General features: G+C 38.3%; 1 protein-coding gene across 9 annotated transcripts in view; it reads left to right on the plus strand.

Moving 5' to 3' along the window:
• Positions 1 to 21,970, plus strand: part of GPHN (gephyrin) — a 588,066-nt gene that overhangs the window by 420,654 nt on the left and 145,442 nt on the right. For 6 of the 9 annotated variants that reach the window (XM_084630610.1, XM_084630613.1, XM_084630612.1 and 3 more), the window contains one exon: positions 11,655 to 11,711. The exons of the other annotated variants lie outside the window; for them this stretch is intronic. In XM_084630610.1, coding sequence (XP_084486736.1) covers positions 11,655 to 11,711 — 57 coding nt within the window. The remainder of the gene's footprint in view (positions 1 to 11,654; positions 11,712 to 21,970) is intronic. 9 annotated transcript variants of the gene reach the window in all.

Consider the following 21,970-nt stretch of genomic DNA (forward strand, 5'->3'; position numbering starts at 1 on the left):
CATTTTGTTCCTTCAAACTTGACCGAAACCAAATGAACCATGAGATAACTCTGATGCTGTTATGTCAGCCATGTATTAATATGGATGTAATTCCAAAAATGTACAGCGATGAGGACATTATCTCATTCACAGGTACCACAGGGTAAATATGGGCATGATTATGTATTTAGCATATTACATTAATGTTAATGTAAATGAGATGGCTAAATCACCTTGTATACACCTTGAAAATGTGCTCTTAACTGTCTGACGTTAACTTTGTTATAGTGTTGGTTGTTTGGGGTGAGGTGGTATTAAACCAAATGTATGTAATTTATATTTATTTAATTTTTAAACGTCAAAAATGAAGATTATCCCCTCAGATTAGTTGTTCCTGAAACCCCTGGTTTGAATAAGATGAAATCACGTTTACTCAATATGGTGCACTTCAGCAGTACACAAGTCAGTCTGTCTGGAAGAAAAAATAAAGGCTTATTTATCTGTTTCTGATCCGATTACAATATTCTATGACAAGAATTTCTCTATTTCAGGCACTAATTGTGACACTAACAGTTCTCAGTCTATTAAAAATTGTGCCACCCAGGAGACCCAAATTTAGAACCCTTTCTTTCCTAATAAAGGGCAACTGAGTTTCCCAGAAGGAAGGCTCAAGATCTGAACCCAGCTCATTTTTTCTAGGTTAATAGCCTTTTTTAATGACATTTTTGTGAAAAACTTGTGTATTTCAATTTTTTTTGTTTTTCACAATTTTTTGACATCTTTAGCCAAAAATTTTATAAAAAATATCAAAACCTGAATTTTGAATGGCAATACATTAAGCTCATGTGGGTACAGGAATTAACTTTGCAGAACAGATAAATGAATAGTTATTTTTTCTCCTTTTATTTCTACTTAGCAAACTCATGTAGGAAATGGGTATTTAAGAACAGCAGCAGGAATAGATGATTTTTGAGATTTTAAACTCTTTGGTGCATGGATTTTCTTTTTGCTATGCATACAATGCCTGCCACAATGGGGCTTCAGTCCCTAATAGACGCTCCCAGGTGCTATTGCAATATATATTATAAATAGTAATGTGTCACAATTTTTAAACATTAAGAAACAAGAAATCTTTAAGGATGGGGAGAATCAAAGGTGTAAGTTCCTTGTTTTTTTTAATCTCCAAGTCATTAGTGGCTGTCAAGACAACAATGTTGGGTTGGGTTTTTTAAATTTATATTCCTTCTGTATTTTCTTATACTTTTTCTATTTTTTTCCCTTTTCACTTTATAGCTTCCTCTTTCATTTAGACCTAACTCACTGTGGGAAAAACTTTCCTTAATTATGTCTGAGATTTTTCATTACATTTTGTTTGTGATAAAAGGTACTATTGTCATGTGCAGTGGTAGAATTCTTATTTTGTTCTTATGCTAAAACATCATCTTTTTGATTGAAATGACTGTTAGTTGTAGGTGAGACAACTGTGTAAATGCTCATTTCTGCACGCACAATGGAAATAAATCTAGATCCGCCCATGCTAACTAATACAATCATGTCATTGTTACTGCTCTTTTGAGAGTTAAACCATTCTGTTTACAAAATTCTGTCATGCATTGTTTAGTGAGCTTGGTTCTCCACAAGTTGATCTCAAATCATGTCTGATTCAGTTATCCAAAATCACAAGACTTAGCTAATTCCCTTAATGTATTTACATATAAGTCAATGGATTCATTAGCCATTTGTATACTCAGTTTGAATTTCCACCATTCAGGTATTATATTTATAGATGGAGTAAAATGGTAGGGAGTACCATGCATTACACAAATGTTGTTCGTTTCAGTTCATCATCTGCTTCATGTAGTCCACTGATGGACTCCTTTGATGAGACTATCTGCATCTTATATACTGCATACAAATTGGTTGCATTCAAGTTGAAGGACTCGAGTAATGGTATATTATGGCTTTCCAGCTTTCCCAAATATCCTCACCAAACTACTGTCTCATTACCAAATTGTATTTTCAAAGAAGCAGGGATCTGAGGTTTCAGTATAATATGTTAATTTAACTATTACTATCAACAGCATAATGGATGAAACCAAATTCAGTCTCTCACTCAATCTCTAAACTCAGATTTTCAGAGCTACTTAAGGGATTTGGATGCTCAATTCCTTTTAATTATAATTAAGACTATATTTTAATCTTGGTATTTTTAGTAAAAGTCATGGATAGGTCACGGGCAGTAAACAAAAATTCACAGCCTATGACCTGTATAATGTACCCCTAACTAAATCTTGAGGCGGGGAGGGGCAGGGATGCCACAGGTGCTCGGGGGAGCAGCCGGGGGCACTGCAGGTGCTGGAGTGGGGGGGAGGGGGGCAGGCAGGCAGTAGTGGTGGCATGTAGCTCAGGACTGGTGCTGGGGGGTGGTTGGTGGGGCTGGCAAGCTCCCTACCTGGCTCCATGCCTCCCCGGAAGCAGCAACATCTCCCTCCCTCAGCTTCTAAGCAGAGGGGCAGCCAGACAGCTCTAAACGCTGCCTCCACTCCAAGCACCGGCTCCTCAGTTCCCATTGGCCAGGAACCGTAGCCAATGGGAGCTGTGGGGACGGTGTCTGCAGGCGGAGACAGTGCCTGGCTGCACCTCTGCCTAGGAATGTTGCTGCTTCCAGGGAGTCCCCTAAAGTAAGCGCTGCCCAGAGCCCTCACTCCCTCCCGCATCCCAACCCCTAGCCCTGAGCTCTCTCCCACACCCAAATTCCCGCTGCTGGTGGTGGAGGATGGCGTGTTGGCCTGAGATTGCCCCAGCAACAGCTGGTGCGGCTAGCCCGGGGTCTGCCTGAGCTACTCAGGCAGCCCCTCAACCAGCCACACCAGCCACTATAGAAGTCATGGAGATCCCAAAAAGTCACGGAATCCGTGACTTCCATGACCTCCGTGACAAACTTGCAGACTTAATTATAATGGTAAGTAGATATCCAAATACTCTAGGCATATTTGAAAATCTTGACCTGTAAATTGTCCATGTGTCTCTAACCTGTTTTATCCTCCGTCTGCTCTTCCTGCTGCATACATGCAGTGTCCACAAGATGGGACTATGCCATAAAACTGCTCGAATTGTACAGTATCTTCCTGTTCGACAGTAAAGTTTGGGCCAACTCCAATATTCCTTGAAGTCAATGGGACTGCTTCATTTCATTTCAGTAGACCTGATCAGGTTTCATGTCATGTTTTCAAAAATACTCCTCTAGTTCTGCTACTTATTGTTTATATCTTCTTCAGATATCTGCATAAAACAAATAGGTCCGATTTACTACACTGTGTACAATGAGGGCCTGATTTTCATTTCCACTAAGGCCTGGTGCAAACAAAAATTAGGCCCTTAAATTGTTAGCAACAGTGACATAGTGTGTGACTTTTTTTATTTTTATAACTCATTTATTTCTTAACCTTTTTGACTACATACTGTAACTGCCAATTTTGAACTTCTAAAATGAAAAACAGTTTTGAATTAACAAAACTTTCAGAAAGCACCTGCAAAAGTTATTAAAAGGTGAAAACAATATTTTTTAAAAATGAGCAAACTAAATATTACTAACAGCAGCAGAGGAACAGGCTTTGAAAATGTAAATGAAGGATTAGTATAGAAAGCTGTCAGCCATGTGAGTTAACTTTTCCCTGGTCTAATTAGCGCTTTGCACTTTAATGAACTTGAGTGACAGTTAAGCTTGATTGATCTATGGAAGTCAATAGATAGATGTAAGAAAACAGTTTACTGCACAACAGGTGTAAACTACCAGTGCGTTTACATAATCTGATTTATAGGGACATATTTATATTTTGTTTTCTGTTTTACATATTAACAGGGGATATATCTGGTGGTAATATTCACATGATAAATTGCTGAGCTGTGTGATCAATTACATTATCTTGTACCTTTAATTGCCTCACCTGCAGTCTGCATACTACTCTGCCTCCACAATAACTTTTTTTCCAAACTTCTTCACATAGGCACCTTTTAAAAAAAAACTTAAAATTTTACTACAAAAATTAGTCTTTCAAACTCCATTTCCCTAAACTTTACAGTGGTTTGAGTATATGATGAAAAATATTCAGGTATGGACTAATGAAAAGTTTAAGACCCCATATTTCATGGACTATCATGAAACGAAGAAATGTTTGATTTTTATTGTTACACGCCTCCCCCTTTCCTATGAAATATACAGCACTTGTTTCTAGTCCTGGTAGGTTGTAAAATAGCACACCTTAAAATTACAATACTGATTATTTTTAAAGAGTCTGTTATAGGTAAGTTTTTAGAAGTTACTAAGATATATTAGGTTTCAGAGTAGCAGCCATGTTAATCTGTATTCGCAAAAAGAAAAGGAGTACTTGTGGCACCTTAGAGACTAACAAATTTATTTGAACATAAGCTTTTGTGAGCTACAGCTCACTTCATCAGATGCATTCAGTGGAAAAAAAAAATTAGTTATTCCTTTTTTCCCCAAGAAGACCTATTATAGTGTTGGACTCATGTTACTAGTAAAGCCTGAGGCCACAGGCAAAGTGATAAGAAAAATATTACCAACTTTTAAAATAAAACAGCTCTAAAACAGTTTAAAAACATAGATGGCATAAAGAAGAAAATATATGATGATGTGATAGTGGTTTATTGGCACTTAGTTGGGTTAATTTACAAAACTTGTAAATTGTAAGCCACTTGTAATACAGCAATTCCAAACTCATGACAATAAAACCTTTATGCTATGCCACACCATCATGGGTATGTGTGTATACGTTTGTTACGGGAATTTTCAACCCCTTTTACTTGAAAACCCTTACAGTTTATTTAGGAAACACCACCTAATTGGTGTTTATGTGGTCTATATCTTGTATAAATAAAAGCTTTTTCAGGAACAAGTTTGCTTTTATTATAGGTCAATGGAAAAGTTATAACAATTAATGTAATATTTTTAGCTTTTAATTAAAAAAGGAATGGATTTGCCATAATATACTAATCACTAAATATACTAAAGAAGTATTTATTGGTATGAGGCATTTTTCAAAGAGAATTGTGAGTACAAACTATATTCTCAGTGTCTGTGCATTTCATCTCCTCTACAAGTATTTGCTGTTGTTTCTCAGTCAAGCAAGGATGCAGGAGATGAGAGCTTACTTGAATAATTTTCCTTATTTTGTCTAGATGTTGGCAGTCAGAATCCCCCAAGATGAATGTATTAACAGGCATTATGCAATTACTCCGCTAACTAAAACAACTTCTTGCCAGCTTCAAAAGCCTGACTGTTTCTGACCCATTTTTAGTGCTCAGTCCTTAGCCCAGTTTCAGTTTGTCCTATACAGTGGAACTTTGACAAATACTTTCTGAGCAGCTCATCCAAAGCCTATGGAAGTCAAGTATTACAGGATCACCTTTCTCTCATGTGCCCTAAAAACAGCTCAGTTGATGTGCAGTATACACTTGCTTCTTGATTGCCATGCTCTTATTCTCTAAGACTGCCTGCGCTAGCCATGAAAAATGGCTAAAATCTTTATGCATTCACTATTGCAAAGAGCTTTCTTTGGGTGGATGAACTGTTTGTGAATTAGCCGGTATTTTGTAAGAGGCCTTGGAACAGGGCACTAGTTTGGGGATGCCTGTGCATATCCCAGTGCACATGTTAGGGTCTGGGCCCCTTAAAACTAAGAGCTGTAGTCACAGGCATATGATTAGAAGCAAGTTTATGACATACAGTAAACCAGGACTGGTCTATGTTAAGTCAACCTAAATCAACTTACTGTGACATTATGGAGCTCATCTACTGGATTCTGTCGCTGCCTGCATGTAACCTTGTGGTGACTTAATGCTGTACATCTTTGGTTCAAATCCCTGATATCAATAGCCTGCCCACAATCAGAAGGTCTCATTCTAGCTTTCACCAGCCCATTCCTTGCAGAGTAATTCCAACAGTCCTTCCAGATCCAAGTTTCCCTAAATCTACTTCCTGAGATCTTAACTACCAGACACTTGGACTTTTCCCCTTTGGTTCATTGCCCCTGACAGCGTGAAACCGCCCCACTACTTATCAGTTGCATTTGGCGCCCACTCTTCATATAGTAGCACTGCAGAGACCTGCTTGGAGTAAAAATAAACAAAAGGTTTATTTAATAGTGTATCGACACGAGACTCACCTGGCAGCGCCTCCTGCTGGTCGTCCAGGGAATTAGCTCGCCAGCCTCTGGAGCACCCTCTGTCGGCCGGTGTCTCGCCTGTCGCTGGCCCCTCGTGTCCCTCTTGAACCCCTTTCCCTTGGGTCTTGCCCCCTGGCAGTATCCCCACAGTCTCTGGGTCTCCCCTCCTCAAGGAATCCCCCAACCCCCTATCCCCACCTCGCCTCAGTATATGGCTACTGTCAGTCACCACCTAGCCCCCGTTCACTGGGGCTGACTGCAGTGTACAAGCCACTCATCACAGGCAAGGGGGTTTGGACCTGCTGCCTCCGCCTACCCTTGTACTTATTTCGGCTACCCTTGTACCTATTTGACTAGGCCTGCAGCCTGGGGGGGTTTCCAGGCCGGAGCTCCCCAGCTCCTCTGGCCTTCCCCAAGCCCTGCTCCAGTCTATGTACCCTACTCAGCTCGCAGCAGCCAGGTCCCTTCCTCTCAAAAGGCTAGAGAGAGTGTCTCTATGCTCCTGGCCCACTGCCCGCTTATAAGGGCCAGCTGGGCCCTGATTGGGGCTTGGCCCCAGCTGGGCCTTTTTTCCCAAACAGCCTGGGCTGCTTGCGTGAGCCACAGCCTTCCCCTGGGCTGTTTTAAGCCCTTCAGGGCAAGAGCAGGTGACCACCCAGCTACAAATAGAAAAAACACAGATTCAAAGATTAAATAGTAAGGGAGAGCAAACATATACAAGTTACATAGAAAATAAACATATAAACATATAGCGGTAACCTCAGGCTTTACACTTCTATATTGGATAAAATATCTTTTTCAACCAAGCTATCTATTGCCTTATTACAGTTTCTCAGTGTACCCTTATAGGGCGGATCCAGCATTTCACAGACAGCCTCCCACCTACAGGCTGGCCTCAGTTTCTGGATGGATTTCACTTCAAACCCCTTTCATTTTAAAGGGCTTTGCAGTTTTTTCTTCAGTCACTTTACTTCCTTTGGTTTCAGAGTAGCAGCCGTGTTAGTCTGTATCCGCAAAAAGAACAGGAGTTCATGTGGCACCTTAGAGACTAACAAATTTATTAGAGCATCCAATGAAGTGGGCTGTAGCCTACGAAAGCTTATGCTCTAATAAATTTGTTAGTCTCTAAGGTGCCACAAGTCCTCCTGTTCTTTTTACTTCCTTAGTAAGTAACTTACTGGATCTAAGTTCTCGTGATAGCATCATCTCTGATTGAGCTAGGACAGCACCCATTTTTTCATTAGTGATGGAAATGGAGCAAAAAATGAATATGAGTGGGAGTAAATATCACAAAGTCAACAGCAAAAACTGAACTTTTAACCCAAGCTGGACAGAGGATTTTATTTTTAATATGCCACCTCGTTTAAATGCAAAATCTTTGTGTTTAATATGCCAAACCACTGTATCTTCTGTGAGGTCATCAACATGAGGCGTCACTTTGAATCAAATCACAGTAACTTCAACTCCGCCTATCCTCCTGGCAGTGTTGCAAGATGTGACAAAATTGAAAATCTGAAGTCTTCGTATCACACTTCAAGTGTCATTCTCACAACATCAGCAGCTATACAGGAAAAAGCAACAGCTGCTTCTCTTCGAATAATATGGGTACTAGCTAAAAAGAAAAAACCTTTCCTGGATGCTAAGCTTCTGAAGAAGTGCACATTGGACATGCTGGAGGAGCTTTTTTCTGGAAATAAAAACGAACATGACATTGTAAACCGTGTAAAGCCAATTCCCCTGTCTGATTCCATGGCAGTGTGAAAATTGGAGGTAATTTACAAGGATTGTCTGTCAGCACTGCTTTCCAATTTAAAAATGCCAAATGTCTCTTGCAGTGGACAAATGAAGTGATTTAAGTGACATTGCCCAGATATCACTGTTCGTTAGATTTTATAATGGTGAAATTTTCAAGGAAGAATTTTTGTGCTTAATACCATTAGAAACCTACACCACAGGAGTGATCATTTTTGCAAAGGCAAAAGGTTTTTTTGAAAAAAAGGGTTTAGATCTGCAGAAAGTAAACTTGCTTGTTACAGACAGAAGTCCCTCCATGACAGGGAAAGAGAAGGGCATCGCTTTGTGTTTGGCAGTGATACACCTTTCATTAAATACACTTCACCGGATCATTCACTAGGACACTGTGTGGTAAGTTGTCTGGGGACCTGGAAAAAATAATGGATATTGTGATTAAATTAGTGAACTACATACGCTCAACTTCTAGCTTGCAACGTTGTCTTTTTAAAGCTTTCTTTCAAGACGTTTCAGCCAAATGCAGTGACATGTTGCAGCATAATGATGTTCACTGGTTAATTAGGGTGTGTGTGTTAGAAAGGTTTTGTGCGCTTCAAAGAGAAATAATATAATTTATTTCAAACCACAATACCAACAATATTAATGATGTCCCCTTTTGTCACAGGTAGCTTTTCTGTGCGATATTACTGGTCACTTGAATCCCCTCAACATGCAGCTCCAAGGCAGTGCAAGGAGTGTAGGGAATCTGTTTGAAAAAATGTGTGCCTTTCAGAAGAATCTTGAAATCTTTCAGACAGACTTAACAGGAAAAGTGTTGCACTTTCCACATTATGTGTTGTTGCTACAGAGGAAACCTTGTTGACAATGATGCAAGAATTCCTAAACAATCTGATAGAAAATTTTAAAATGCAATTTAAGAATATTAAAATTCCAAAGGATTTGCTTTTATTTATTTGTAATCTGTTTGTTGTCTATGCTGATAGACCTTGCCCTTCTGAAGCAAAGAACATTCTTGATTCAATTTATGAAGGTGTGTTTCAATTAGAAATTGTAAGGCTCCAGAGCTCAGATGTCTTGAAGGCAAAATTCAGAGAAATGGGACTTTGTGGTTCCTGGACTCAATATGCTGACCAGTTTCAGAATAACCAGAATCTAACCATCTATCTTTTTAAAATGTTTGGATCAACGTACCTCTGCAAATCTAGGTTTTCCACCATGAACATTATAAAAAACCAGCACCGCAATCACCTGACAAATGAGCATCTTCACCAGGGCATGCACCCTGCCCTGACCTCCTACAAACCATTCTTCACAAACCTTGCCAGAGATCATTGCTGTCACCTCTCCCATTAGAGATTGCCACAAATACGGGTAACAATTTTGATTTATAATCTTTGTTAAAAGATAGAAACACTAATATTTATGTTGCAGTCAAGGTCTTTGTTTACTGGCAGATGAGGTGTTTGTTTGTTTTTTGTCAGCCTTCTGTGCAAATGGCCCGCCTCTTGTTAAAATTCTCAAATCAGCCTGCAGGTAGATCTAAGTGAGTATCACTGAGTAGACACTTACTATAGCAACAGGAAGGGTTCTGCCATCGCTGTAGGTAATCCACCTCCCTGAGGGGCAGTAGCTAGGTCAATAGAAGAATTCTTCCATCATCCTAGTGTTATCTAAACCGAAGTTAGGTCAGGTTAAATCTGCGCTTGGCTACACTTGCGAGTTAGAGCGCATTAAAGCAGCCCCGGGCGCCCTAGCTCACTACCCATCCACACTGGCAAGGCATGTAGAGCGCTCTGACTCCATGGCTAGAGCGCTCCTAATACTGCACCTCGGCAAGAAGATTAACGCTTGTTGCACCTTGGCTGAAATGCCTGGGTGTCAGTGTGAACGAGGTGTCGCATTACTGCACTCTGATCAACCTCTGGAAATGTCCCATAATCCCCTTCAGTCAAGTGGCCACTCTTCTCATTGTTTTGAATTCGCTGTAGGAATGCTGATATGCCCTTTGAAAGCTCCGTTTCTGGCAGCCGGCAGGCTTATCTGCTCCGAGACAAAGCAACCTTTACAGTGGAATGCTGTGTGTGAGAGAGAGAGAGAGAGAGAGAGGCGGAGGGGTGGGGGGGTCTGCTGCTGTCTGAACTTACAAGACAGCATGCTGATGTGCTCTCAGCCCACCCACCCCCAAAACCCACTCTCTCTCCCCCCACATACACACAACGCACTCCCTGTCACACTCCACCCCACCTCCATTTGAAAAGCACATTGCAGCCACTTGCATGCTGGGATAGCTACCACAATGCACTGTTTTCTGTGGCCATTGCAAGAGCTGCTAATGTGGCCACGCCAGTGTACTTGTAGCTGTGAGTGTGGACAGATTGCAGCACTTTCCCTACTGCGCTCTACATCTGCAAGTGTAGCCATGCCCTATGTCCCTCGGGTTTGGATTCTTCACACCTCTGAGAGATGTAGCTATGCCAGTGTAACTTTTCCATGTAGACCAGCCCCCATGTTCACACATCATCAGCATTCCTGCCATTGTGCCTTAGCCCTGACCTGGAAATATCACCTCAAACACAGAGCAGGAAATTGAGTTTCCATGGTGTATTCAGTTTTTGGCTTCTCTTCTGAGATTACTAAAAGGGATGCCAGTTAATGCCATTTGTGGTGTGTCTCAGTCCAGTTTGTAGTAGATACAATTTATTTTACATGGAACAGCCATCAAGCGGCAACAACTGCCAACCCAGGCTAGATTCAGATCAGCCACTAAGAGGTGAAAAACTCTGTATCCCCTGTGCTATCCAACTCTCTCTCCTCTTCCCTCTCGCCTCTCCTCAAATGATTTAGCTTAGTTTTAATTTCAGTTCAGAAAGAAAGAGTTCTTTAGTTGATTCAACAGTTCTGGATGAAACTTTTACTGTAAATGGATTTTTTCAGGACATAGTTCATCTGGCATTTGAAAATTGTGTTTACATGTTAATAGCAATGTGAAAGGTTGGAGCAGCAACTTCATTTGTTTCTTCCATCCTCTACATAATCTAGAAAAGGATTGCTATAATTAAGGAAAAAGATCAAGGCAGAAGGAGGTGTTGGGAATGGAGTTAAAATATATGTACTACAGTAAATCTAATGTTGGTCTGGCATTAAAATTTTCTGGTTGGGCAGCACAATTGTTTAATTGGGAATCTTAATGGCAGTGGCTAAAACTTCTATGCCTGAGTCATGGGCAGCTTGTATTTTATTCTGTCAGGTATCAGCAATGATACTTGTCAGGATTGATAGTTCCATTTACAGTACATCTGTGTTTCTAATCATATGGTTGACACCTTCTAACTTCAGTTTATACCACAAAGTTAAAACATTAACTGGAGTGAAAAATACAGGATTTTTTTCTATCAGTGTGTAAGGACCTTACTTTCTCTATGAACCAAATCCAGACAATCACAAAATACTAACTAATATTTATCCTCGGAGAAGAAGAAGAAGATAGTGATTTCAGCATGCAAAGTTTTGGTGCAAAATTGGTAATATAAAAAAAAAATCTCAACAAAAACGAGTTTACGATGACTTGATAAAGCATCACTTATTCCAGAAACTGGAGTCTGTGTCCTTGTCCTCTAGAGATGTCTCAGAGAGTCAAATTAATGTCTTGCATGTACTGCTAATTGATTGTGTGGAAATTTTTTTAAGTTCACTTTTTCTTTATTCTTCTGTCTTTTTACCCATTTTCCCCCATTGTAGCAAATTAGACGGCCGGATGAAAGCAAAGGAGTTGCTAGTAGAGTTGGATCCCTCAAAGTAAATATGTTTCTAACATTTATTTTGCAAGTTTCCTTCTATAGCCTTCACTTTTCCTTTTGGAGGGGAGGGGAGGGAGTGAGGGGGCTTTCCCATTTCTCACCATCCCATTGTTTTTATTTCAGTATTTTTATCACTGTGGGTCACATTTTGTTTGTTTCTGTGCTACACATAGAAGAACCATCTGAAAGCAAGCTGCCAGGTAGTTAGCTTTGAATGTCACCCCAACTAGGAGATAACAACAGCCTCCTTAAGGTGCCTATAATTTGGGGTCATTATTACACGGCTTCTCTGATTGGTGTCATTCAGTGAGTGTAAAGTGCCTGTTATGTATAAAAAAGACTTACTCATTTTCAGAATACAGTTTCCCCCTTTAAAGAGTAATTAAATTGTTGTTTTAGTGCTCTCACTGTTTGAAATTAATTCCAGAAAAGCTCATTGTTATGAGAATTGATTAATTTATTTAGTATTTATATGCTTGAAAATCAGAAAGGTGTGCGAGAGAGAGAGAGATCCATCCATCTGTTCCGAATACGAATGGAGCCACCATTTAGCTAATAGTATTAGGCCATTTCTCTACCTTTGTAAATATAAAGAGCATCTAAATCAGTGCCCGCTCTTGTACAGTGTGTCACATTAAACTTTCTTTAATTGTACATTCTTGCTAATGCTCTTGTATTTAAAAGACATATCTAAATAATCCAAATTTACCAAAATGCTGAAGGCACATACTATAGGCTACCCTGTTAAGATTCAGATCCAACAATAGCTTTTTTAAAATCATTTTAATATTTCACTTTTTTCCACTTTATTTCCTTTTCAGCACTTTATGAAGCACGCTTTTTTTTTCCTTCTGCACTCTCCTCGCCTCTCTGGCCTTTTTGGTTTTTGGTTTTTATTTTATTTTTATATGTCTGTGTGTTGCCTTTGTTCCAGGACAAGCCATCCTCTCTGTTCTCTAACACTGCTATACAGCTGCTCATTGTGAAAATGTTATTTCACTGAGCATAAAGAGGGGGAAGGGAAGGTTTAATTATGCAACTATTTCCGGTAACGACACCATTTAAATTTATTTCAGTGTAGAAAAAGAAACCAGTTTCTGTTTGTTAACACCAGTGTTACCTAGAGGCATCTGTAGCATTCCTCATTGTCAATCTCTGTGAGGTTTTAGTGTTTCTTCTTTAGTTTTGGGAGGAGGTTACAGTTACAGTGCAAATGAGGGAAACACTACATTAATGATGCGCTGTTGTTTCAGTTGTAGACAATGCAACACAATATGAATTCACAGAAGGGAAAAAATGATAGCAACACAGTTTCTACTGTGTTGTGGGTATTGCATATGTATATAACTACCTCTGATTTCTGCTTTTGAGTGGAACCCTGCATTATAACTGTATATGCTTAATACATATACATATGTGTAACGTGTATGTATGTATCATTTAAGTAAAAGAAAGCCTTTTAGGGTTGGGACTCCATTTTATTTTAATGAGTGTTGCTCAAATGTCAGTTTAAAAAAAACAAAACATGGGGCTCAATTTTCAAATGTGAACACCTAATTTAGAGTTCCAGTTTGTATCTGACTGCTCAAATTGGAACTTAGCCACTTAAAATGCTAATTTAAGCGCAAGAGTCCAATATGAACATCTAAATATAGAATTGGACACTGTACCTGAGATCCCCAAGTTTGAAAATTCACCCCAAAGAAGTTTTCTATGATTAGACAATTTTCGACAGACTATCTTGCCAAAAATAAAACATGTAAACAATGTTGCTGAAAGCAAATATCTTTAGAATGATGATGTCCATTTACTTGTATTTATTTTTCCCATACTAAAAAAAGAGCATTGTTAATCAAGAAAAATAGCTGGTTTCCAACTTCAGAGTTTACTGAGCATGTATATTTCTGTTGTGCAAAGAACTTTGACGTCTTCAAATGTTTTGCCAAAGGCAGTGAGAAATGTGTTATGCTATGATCTTATTTTTTTTAAAAAGATAAAAAGAAAGAAAGAAAAAAGAAAAAAAGTGAAAAGAGAACAGCTTGTTTTTTCAATTCATTTTCTGATGTTTATATGTAGCTCCATCGAAAGCTGGAGGAGCTCAGGGATCACCTAGAAGGCAATGTCAAAGGATGCTCTCTCCGAGTAAATGTACGATTTCACTCGGTGATTTATTTATTTTTAAATTTCCGCTGGTTGGTAACACCAAATCTGATTGGTTTTGTCCTCTCATCTCCATCTTTTCCTTTCTCTCTCTTTCTCCCTACCTGTTTCTTTCTTTTCTAGCTGGGGTTTCATTGTAATGTATGAGAGAATTCTAACGGACCTAGTGAGTTTGTTTAAAAGAAAACCCTAGTGCCTTTTTAATTAATTTTGACCATATTATGGCAGGTTTTAATGGCAGCAAATGATTAAACAACAACAAAAACTCCCTTTCCAAAATCAAAATTGTATTTGTAGGTCATTCCTGAACATTACAGTTAAATTACTATATATACTCGTTCATAAGCCAAATATTTTTGGTAAAAAAGCGACACATCAAAGAGCGAGCATCGGCTTATAAATGGGTCTACACCAAAATTTGATGATTTTAAACTCTATGAAATCATTGAATTAAATATCTAATACATTGTCGTTTTGTTTACCTGGAGCGTCTGCAGGCATGGAGCGCCTCAATTCCCTGTGGCCGCGGTTCCCTGTTCCGGCAAACCGCAGCCACTGGGAGCTGAGGGGCTCCGTGCCTGTGAACGCTCCAGGTAAACAAAACGTCCCAACCCGCCAGCAGCTTACCCTGACCTGCCGGGAGCCAAAGTTTGCCAACCCCTGAAACATAGGGTCGGCTTCTGAAAGGTTATACAGTTTTTACTATTTTACCTATCCATCTTGGGGGGTCAGCTTATAAACGAACGGACTAATGAACGAGTATATACGGTAAATCCAGTAAGTATCCCTGGTTTGAAGGGCAGCCATATATCTAATAAAAGCTGTAGTTGAACTGAAAACTATGGGCTGGTTTAAGGTAATCCAGATGCAATCTTGGCTCAGATATAATTCTGTTGTTGAGATTCTTTGGGCCCTCATTTGATCTAAAGAAAAAAAATAGAAATTTTCATGTTGAATGCACAGCTAATCAAATTTCACAGCTTCTTTGGAGTTAGTAGAATCCGTTTAATTAACATTCAGCACCTTCTGAGATTTTTATCATATTTGTGTTCTAATTAAAACATGCTTATTCAGAATGCAAAAAATCATATGAAATAAGGATTAGTATCCAGCATATAATTCATGACACCTCTATAAGAGTGTTCGGTGCTAATAGAGCCAAAGAAAACTACAACAAAGTATCCAGTAGAGCATTACAGACAGTACCTCATTCCTAAAAGAGAAGTCGTTTTGACTTTTGCAGACCCGCCTCTTGACTTTATGATAGAATTTGAAGGGCAAATTGCACCATGCAATATGATATGAAAATAAGGAAAAAACATGAACATGATAGGCATAGCAAATTATGTCTTTGTTTATGCAAAAAGACCAGTTGCATGAGTCTTCTTCACAAAACATCATATGTAGCTCCTTCTCCTGGTTTGTGTCTCCCATACACTGAGGCAGCTGGCTTTACAATTATCACCATTTTGATGCAAAATCCAATATGGTGCTGTGAAAGAGAAGGGAGAGCTTTAGACTGATCATTTTACCTATTACTTTTGGTGTACCTGAACATTTCAATTTTCAGCTAAATATCAGACATAAAGATAATCCCTGCTCATTATCCAATCCCAGAGCTCATAATCTCTTGCAAGTGAGATACAAGGATGTTGAGCTGCTGGTTGGCAGCAGCTTTCTGTAAAATCAGTTTGATGAGCACTTTGGATCTCATGTCATTTCACTGGCATACATTTCTAAGCAGACAGTCTAATCGTGCGCATGCCTTTTTTTTTTTTCCATTTGGTGAAACATTGAGCTTCTTAGGTTTGATAAGGGCAAAGGATGGGTATTTTATTTTAGGATTCTCAACCCCAAGTCCACAGTATTAGTGGGTGAACATATAGCTAGCAAAAAGTGCATATTGAAAATGAAGAATACTACCAAAAGTTGTACTTGACTACACATCCTCCCACAAAATGTCATACAAAGACAAGTGCAAAGTGAAAATATGTATCTGCAGTAATCTTAGCTATCTCGAGAATTGATTGAGTAGACAACTCAAGATTGGGAGACTGATTAATATAAAGTTGCCCTCTTCTTCCATGCCATATTACCTGTCACATCATGACCTGTACCATATGAAGGGCAGTTATTTTAGATGAGTAGGTAGGGCAGAGTCTGATCCCAGATATGTACTGTAGATGCCACAGATGCCCCTAAATTTCCTCTGATGACTCTGATCATTGGCAAGAAAGATATTAAATGGGCAAAATCTGCAGCCAGTTTCCCCACCTTAATTATATATGCTGTTGAGTGCCATAATAATGGATGCTTTGCATGAGGCAACTTTCTGAGGGAGAAGAGATCAGTGTCAGTACTTAGACCAAATAATGGCATAAATCTGCAGTAAATGCTCTGCATCTGGAAAGAAAATTGTGAGGGAATAGTTTATAAGTGCACTTTCAAATTAATTTTCATATTTTCCACACTGTTTTTGGAAAGGGATTTAAATAAAAGTTGCTCACATGACTATGATGCAGCAACTGTATTGATTGGTATGGGACAGGGAATAGGTAGTAGCTATTAGCATTAATTTCTCACTAAGAGGGCTTGCTATTGTACAATTCTGTACTCTGTTAAGGTGGAACCTTTGATTAATAATGATTTTCAAATACATGTCTTTCACATTAATTAATAGATCCACTGCAAATCTGTAGTAAACTTTGCCAGATTCTGTGGAATTTTTTCCTCCAGTTTCTGCTGAAATTGTTCGGAAATCTGCCAGATTTTTTTAAAGCACATCAACTCAAAACATATATGCAAATACTAGCAAATTAAACACATTTGTATATTTGTTGGTTAGTTTTAATTTTAAAATGACATTTTATATAATCAGTCATATCTTTTCTTCAAAAAAAAAGTTATCCTGAATTGAGATCTTTCTTTTCCCCCTTGAGATCATCAATCCGATATCTTCCCATTTCTCTTCATCTGGAGATATTCCAGTTACCTTTATATCTCTTTTCTCTTTAAATAAAATTAAATATTTCATAGAACAGTTAATCATTTCCAACTTTGGAATTTTTAGCCTTATTTTTGTTCTTTCAGATGAATCCAGCTACACTGGGTAAAAGCACATTGGCTGCTCAAATGATCAACAGTGAAATAGTTAACAGCAGTGATATTTTAAAGCTCATAATTCATTTTCAGAATTGATAACCTGAGGTGGCTGAGACAATTCATGCAGACTCAGAAAGAGCACTACATCAATTTGTATTTAGATTTTCTTTGTAACACAGGCTAGGATATTTATTTTTATTTGTTTAAATTCCTCAGAAAAATACTGAGAACATTTAAATTCCATAAGGAGATACTAAATCTGAAAATACATGGAAATTCTGCAGACACAGTTTCCTGAAACAATGTGTCCATCAGCCTCTGTGTGCAGGTTAGACAAACATGGATTTCATATCAAAGACTCCCTTTTTTAGGATCAAGGTAGGACTTGCCCAAATGCAGCATGGACGCCAAATATCGCCCATGGATGTTCTATGATTAAGCCTGGGCTGCTGTCAAAATCTTTCCTATAGAATGGTACCCCATAAGGGCTTGGGGCCCAACATGCAGTGTTTCATCTTGATCTGAGTAAGCTCCCTTCTTTGATTATGATGAAGGATTATATTTATGGGCCATTCAGTCCCTTTTGACCTTGTCTCATTAATAAAGACTAGAGCAGATGCAATATGTATATTATGCATCAGGCTCATGGCAAGTTACTAAGTCATGTTCTTAGCTGCTGTAAGTGGGCACAGCTCAGTTAAAGTTTGAAATTATGCCAGTTTTCAGCAACTGAGGATTTAGCCCCTTATTTGAGTGTCTGTGATATAACAAACAGCTCAACTCTTAGTACACTTTGGGTAGCTTCACCTCAAGTAATTGCAGGGGCTGTTTGGTATCATGTGAAATGAGGAAAGTTCCTCCCTTTAGCTGGAAGGAGATGCATAAAGGTCAACCATTCAAATTTACAGATGACATCAAATTAGGAGGGGAATGGAAACACAATTGATTTTAGAGAGAAAGTACTGAATGGTCAAGAGAGTTTAAAGAAAAATGGAGAAATGGGTTGAAATATCATTTAGATAATGCAAGAGTAATGCCCTTAGGGTATACTAGTACAGGTCATAAATTCAAAATGGAATGTGGTTAGTCAGAGAGCAGTGATGCAGAAAGGATCCAGGAATTTATCAGTGTGCAGCAAATTAAACATGAGCTCACAGTGTGATCTTGTTCGAAAAAAAGCACAAATTATACTGGAATGTGTATATGGAGGATCATGTGAGAGCAGGGAGATAATAGTTCTTTTCCTTAAAGCCATGGTAAGGCCACACTTGGAGCACTTTGTGCAATTTAGAGCTCATCACTGTAAGAAAATGACATGGCTAAATTAAAGGGAATCTAAACATGGTTGAATAAAATGTTGAAAAAATTATGCATAAAATAAGATGAAGGGAAGCTAACATATACATTTTAGAACAGGGAATATTACTGGCTGCCTGTAAATATTTTAAAAGTTATAACACAAGAATAAGTATGTTTTAATATGGTTAAATGTCAGGCAAAATAAGAGCCTGAAGCTAAGGCATAAATTTAAATTATATATTGATGAAAAAATATCTGAGTGAGGACAATTAAGCCATAGGATAATTTGACAAGGGAGGCCACCTCACAAGAGATGTTTAAGAAGAGACTAAATAAAGCACACGCTGGTTTACTATAGAGATAAGAGGGGAATTTCTATGGCCTGTGTTATACAGGAAGTCAGACTGGATGATCACAATGGTCCCTTCTGGCCTTGGACTTTATGCATCTATAACTCCTGCAGTTGTGTGGGGAATAGAATAGATAGGATGACTCAGGAGATCTTTTCCAGCCCGGATGAGAAAACTTCCAAAACCCCTCATTCTGCCATTCCTGTTTATTTAATTTCTGATGTTTGAAAAGCCACTGCTATGAAGTTACTTTTTAGTACTGCATTCTCTGGATTTTCACTTACTAAGCTGAAGCTAATGGATCTTCTTTCTTCCTACCCTCCAAAAACAAAATATGGAAACTATGACTAAAAAAATATACACTGAAATCTTGATTGTGGCTCATCAAAATCTGTATGAATAACAAAATACCATGCTGTATAATTAAATGAAAAGACACTCAACATCTCTTGGAAAACTTTGAAAAATAATCCTTTTAGAAACAATCTTGCTTTGTATCCTATTTTTACTTGTTTCTTGACTAATCCTTTTGCAAAAAGAGGATGTAGGAAAAGAATGTTTTGCTTCTTCAGAGTGCATCTTCTGCTGTTTGTATTCATCTGAAGTCATTATTTTCTTTTTGTGACATAATCATTTTCCAAAACAACATGCTGCTCCGTGTTGTCACAAATAATTATTACATCAGGTGGAGGTAATAAGTGTCAGGCAGACATGCACACTTAAAATATTCCCTATTCATACGGATTTCCTTAGTAATAGAATGTAGGAAGAACAAGGGAAATTCATGATATGCAGAATGCTAGAGAGGAGCAAAATTGTTTTTGGACAGAATTTTAAAATATTTCTGGTGATGCATGAGCAGCTCTGTAGAATTCTGTAATCAAGGCATAATGGAACATGGCTAAGCGTGAAGGGGGGAATTTTTCTGGAATTGGATATTTTATCATTTTGATGAAGAAAAAAGTAGATGGAATCATGAGATCTACATGCCTAATATTGAAGAAAGCCAACGTGTTACTTACACATTGGAGTGGTATTCCCAGTTCATTCCATCAAGCTACCTAAGTTAGCAAGTGCTCCATGAGAACAAGTGGCATACACAGAAGCTCTCCTTGGGATCATCTTTAATGTATCTGGTCTGATATTTAACAGGTGCTGAACACTTACTGATTCTACTGAAATCAGTTGGCGTTTTGGATGCTCTGCTCTTCTGAAAATCAGGCCACTCATTTATCCAGATTTTCATAAAACTCAAAACAGGATATTTTTAACTCACTTGTAGAAGCCACCTTCTCTTTTTTCTTTGATTTTTTTTTTTATTTATTTGACTGTTTTGGATCTTTACATCCAGTTCTTGGCATAACTTGATGGGAAAACCATGTTGCAACACCTCTTGAAATTCATATTAACTGATGACCAAAGAAAGACATGGTGTGTAAGGAAGAACAGAACGTAGCCCTTGGAATTCTTATGCTGTATATGAAAAATGAAATACTTACCATCTGGGAAAGGGGTTCAAATTACTGGGAAAACCAAGTTTCCCATGAATAAACTGAGACTGTTTCTGCATTTTATTTTTACTGACATAGCTTTTGCGAATGGTAGTGATTTCCCATTCTTTGGAGGAGTGGATGGAAGAGAGATCATTCCAGTATCAAAAAACTGACACTGTGCGCCTAACCAGATGACATCAGTAGGCTATACAGTAAAGGAGAGAGTCTCTAATGTGTTCCACATTGTGAACTTTGCAGAGCTAGAATAAAACCTATAGGATTAAATGAGAGATATTTAGAAAACCTCATTCCAGAATATCCTAATGAGGGTATTCTTATCACATTACCACCTCTCTGGGGGAGAAAAGATTGAATCCTTACTTCAAATTTCCTATTTATAACCATTATTTTATAATTTTTTTAAAGAAGCTTCCGCCTTAAATAACTAAATTATGGGTATTCTTACACAGAAGTATCTGGTCTCAGAAACTAAATGAACCCCCTGCTAATGTCTCAGTGCTGGAACCACCTATTCAGAAACCTTCCGAGACCATTACTGTGCCACCATTTCCTTTTTAACAATGTTTTCTTTTCCCCGCTGCACAACCAGGCTCGGCTCCCTTCGTGCTCATCCACCTATAGTGTTTCTGAGGTATACTTTGAACGCATTTTATCACAGTCAACATGCTCACCCATCACCTTTGTTTGAGATTTTTTTTTTATATTGCCTTGTACTGTGCACAAATGAGGAAAAAACACTTTGGGGATTGATTCTGCATGCTCACTCTGCAACCACGTCTAGCATGGTTTCAGTATCACCATGTCAGTCTGGGACCACCACAGTGTAAAGTGAAACCAAGCAACTATTACTTACATATGATCTGAGCTTATATAAAGAAAATTTCTTTAATTACCTATTAATTTATAATGAGACTGTTCACATGATGGACACAGAAATGCCCAGACTGCAAGACACTTTTTTCAGGCTTTCTGACCATTTTACCCTGTGCTCAGTAGTATAGCTGAAACTTGAGTAATAGTAAGGCTATTCAGAAATGGCTGTTTCACTCTGATTAATAATTGCCTCTTTACATATGAATTACTTTGTGGATTTCTAAAGTTCATTTATAGTAATGGAGGCTAAAATGTACCATTACACTACATTTTAGTCTTTATCTTTTCATGAGATTTTCAAGCAGGTGTCAGAACCACTGACTGTTTCATTAAACATATCTCTTTCCTTGCTCCTTATACGGTTAATTCTTCTGTTTTCTATCAGTTAAACAAGTTTCCCCCTAACAAGAAATGTCCAGTAATGCAAAGTCATGAGTTGGGTTCCTCTAATGAAATACATTTTTTTAAAAAAACTTTTATGTTTATCTTTACATTAAAAGAGCCCTGCTTATTTCCCCAAAAACTGGTGGAGGTCATCTTATCCCCAAAACACACTTTATTTTTAACTACTTTTTACATCTGCTTCAGGGTATGTATACTTTAAAGGGATCCTATCAATTTAATAAAACCTGAAAAGGAAGATACTTTAAATTGAAGTTACAGTCAGAAAAGTGATGATATAAAATTGGCTCCTTTTACTTCACAGTTAATCTAGAGCCAAAGCAGCCATCCTTATATATTTTACAAAGAGCCTTTAAGAATTCCTAAGAAGAGAATTAACTCTATCTCATGTTGCAAAGTCATAATTAGTAGAAGCACAGGCCCCAATAGTTCTGTGAGCTCCACATGAGTGGACCATTGTGCCCACATAAAGCTCATTACAGTACGAAAGCCTTAGTCACTAGCTTAGTTTTTCCCAAGATAACACAGGAAGTGTGTGATGGAACAGGGAAATGAAC

Source organism: Lepidochelys olivacea, assembly GCF_965140295.1.
Source record: "Lepidochelys olivacea isolate rLepOli2 genome assembly, chromosome: 6".
Lineage (NCBI taxonomy): Eukaryota > Metazoa > Chordata > Testudines > Cheloniidae > Lepidochelys > Lepidochelys olivacea.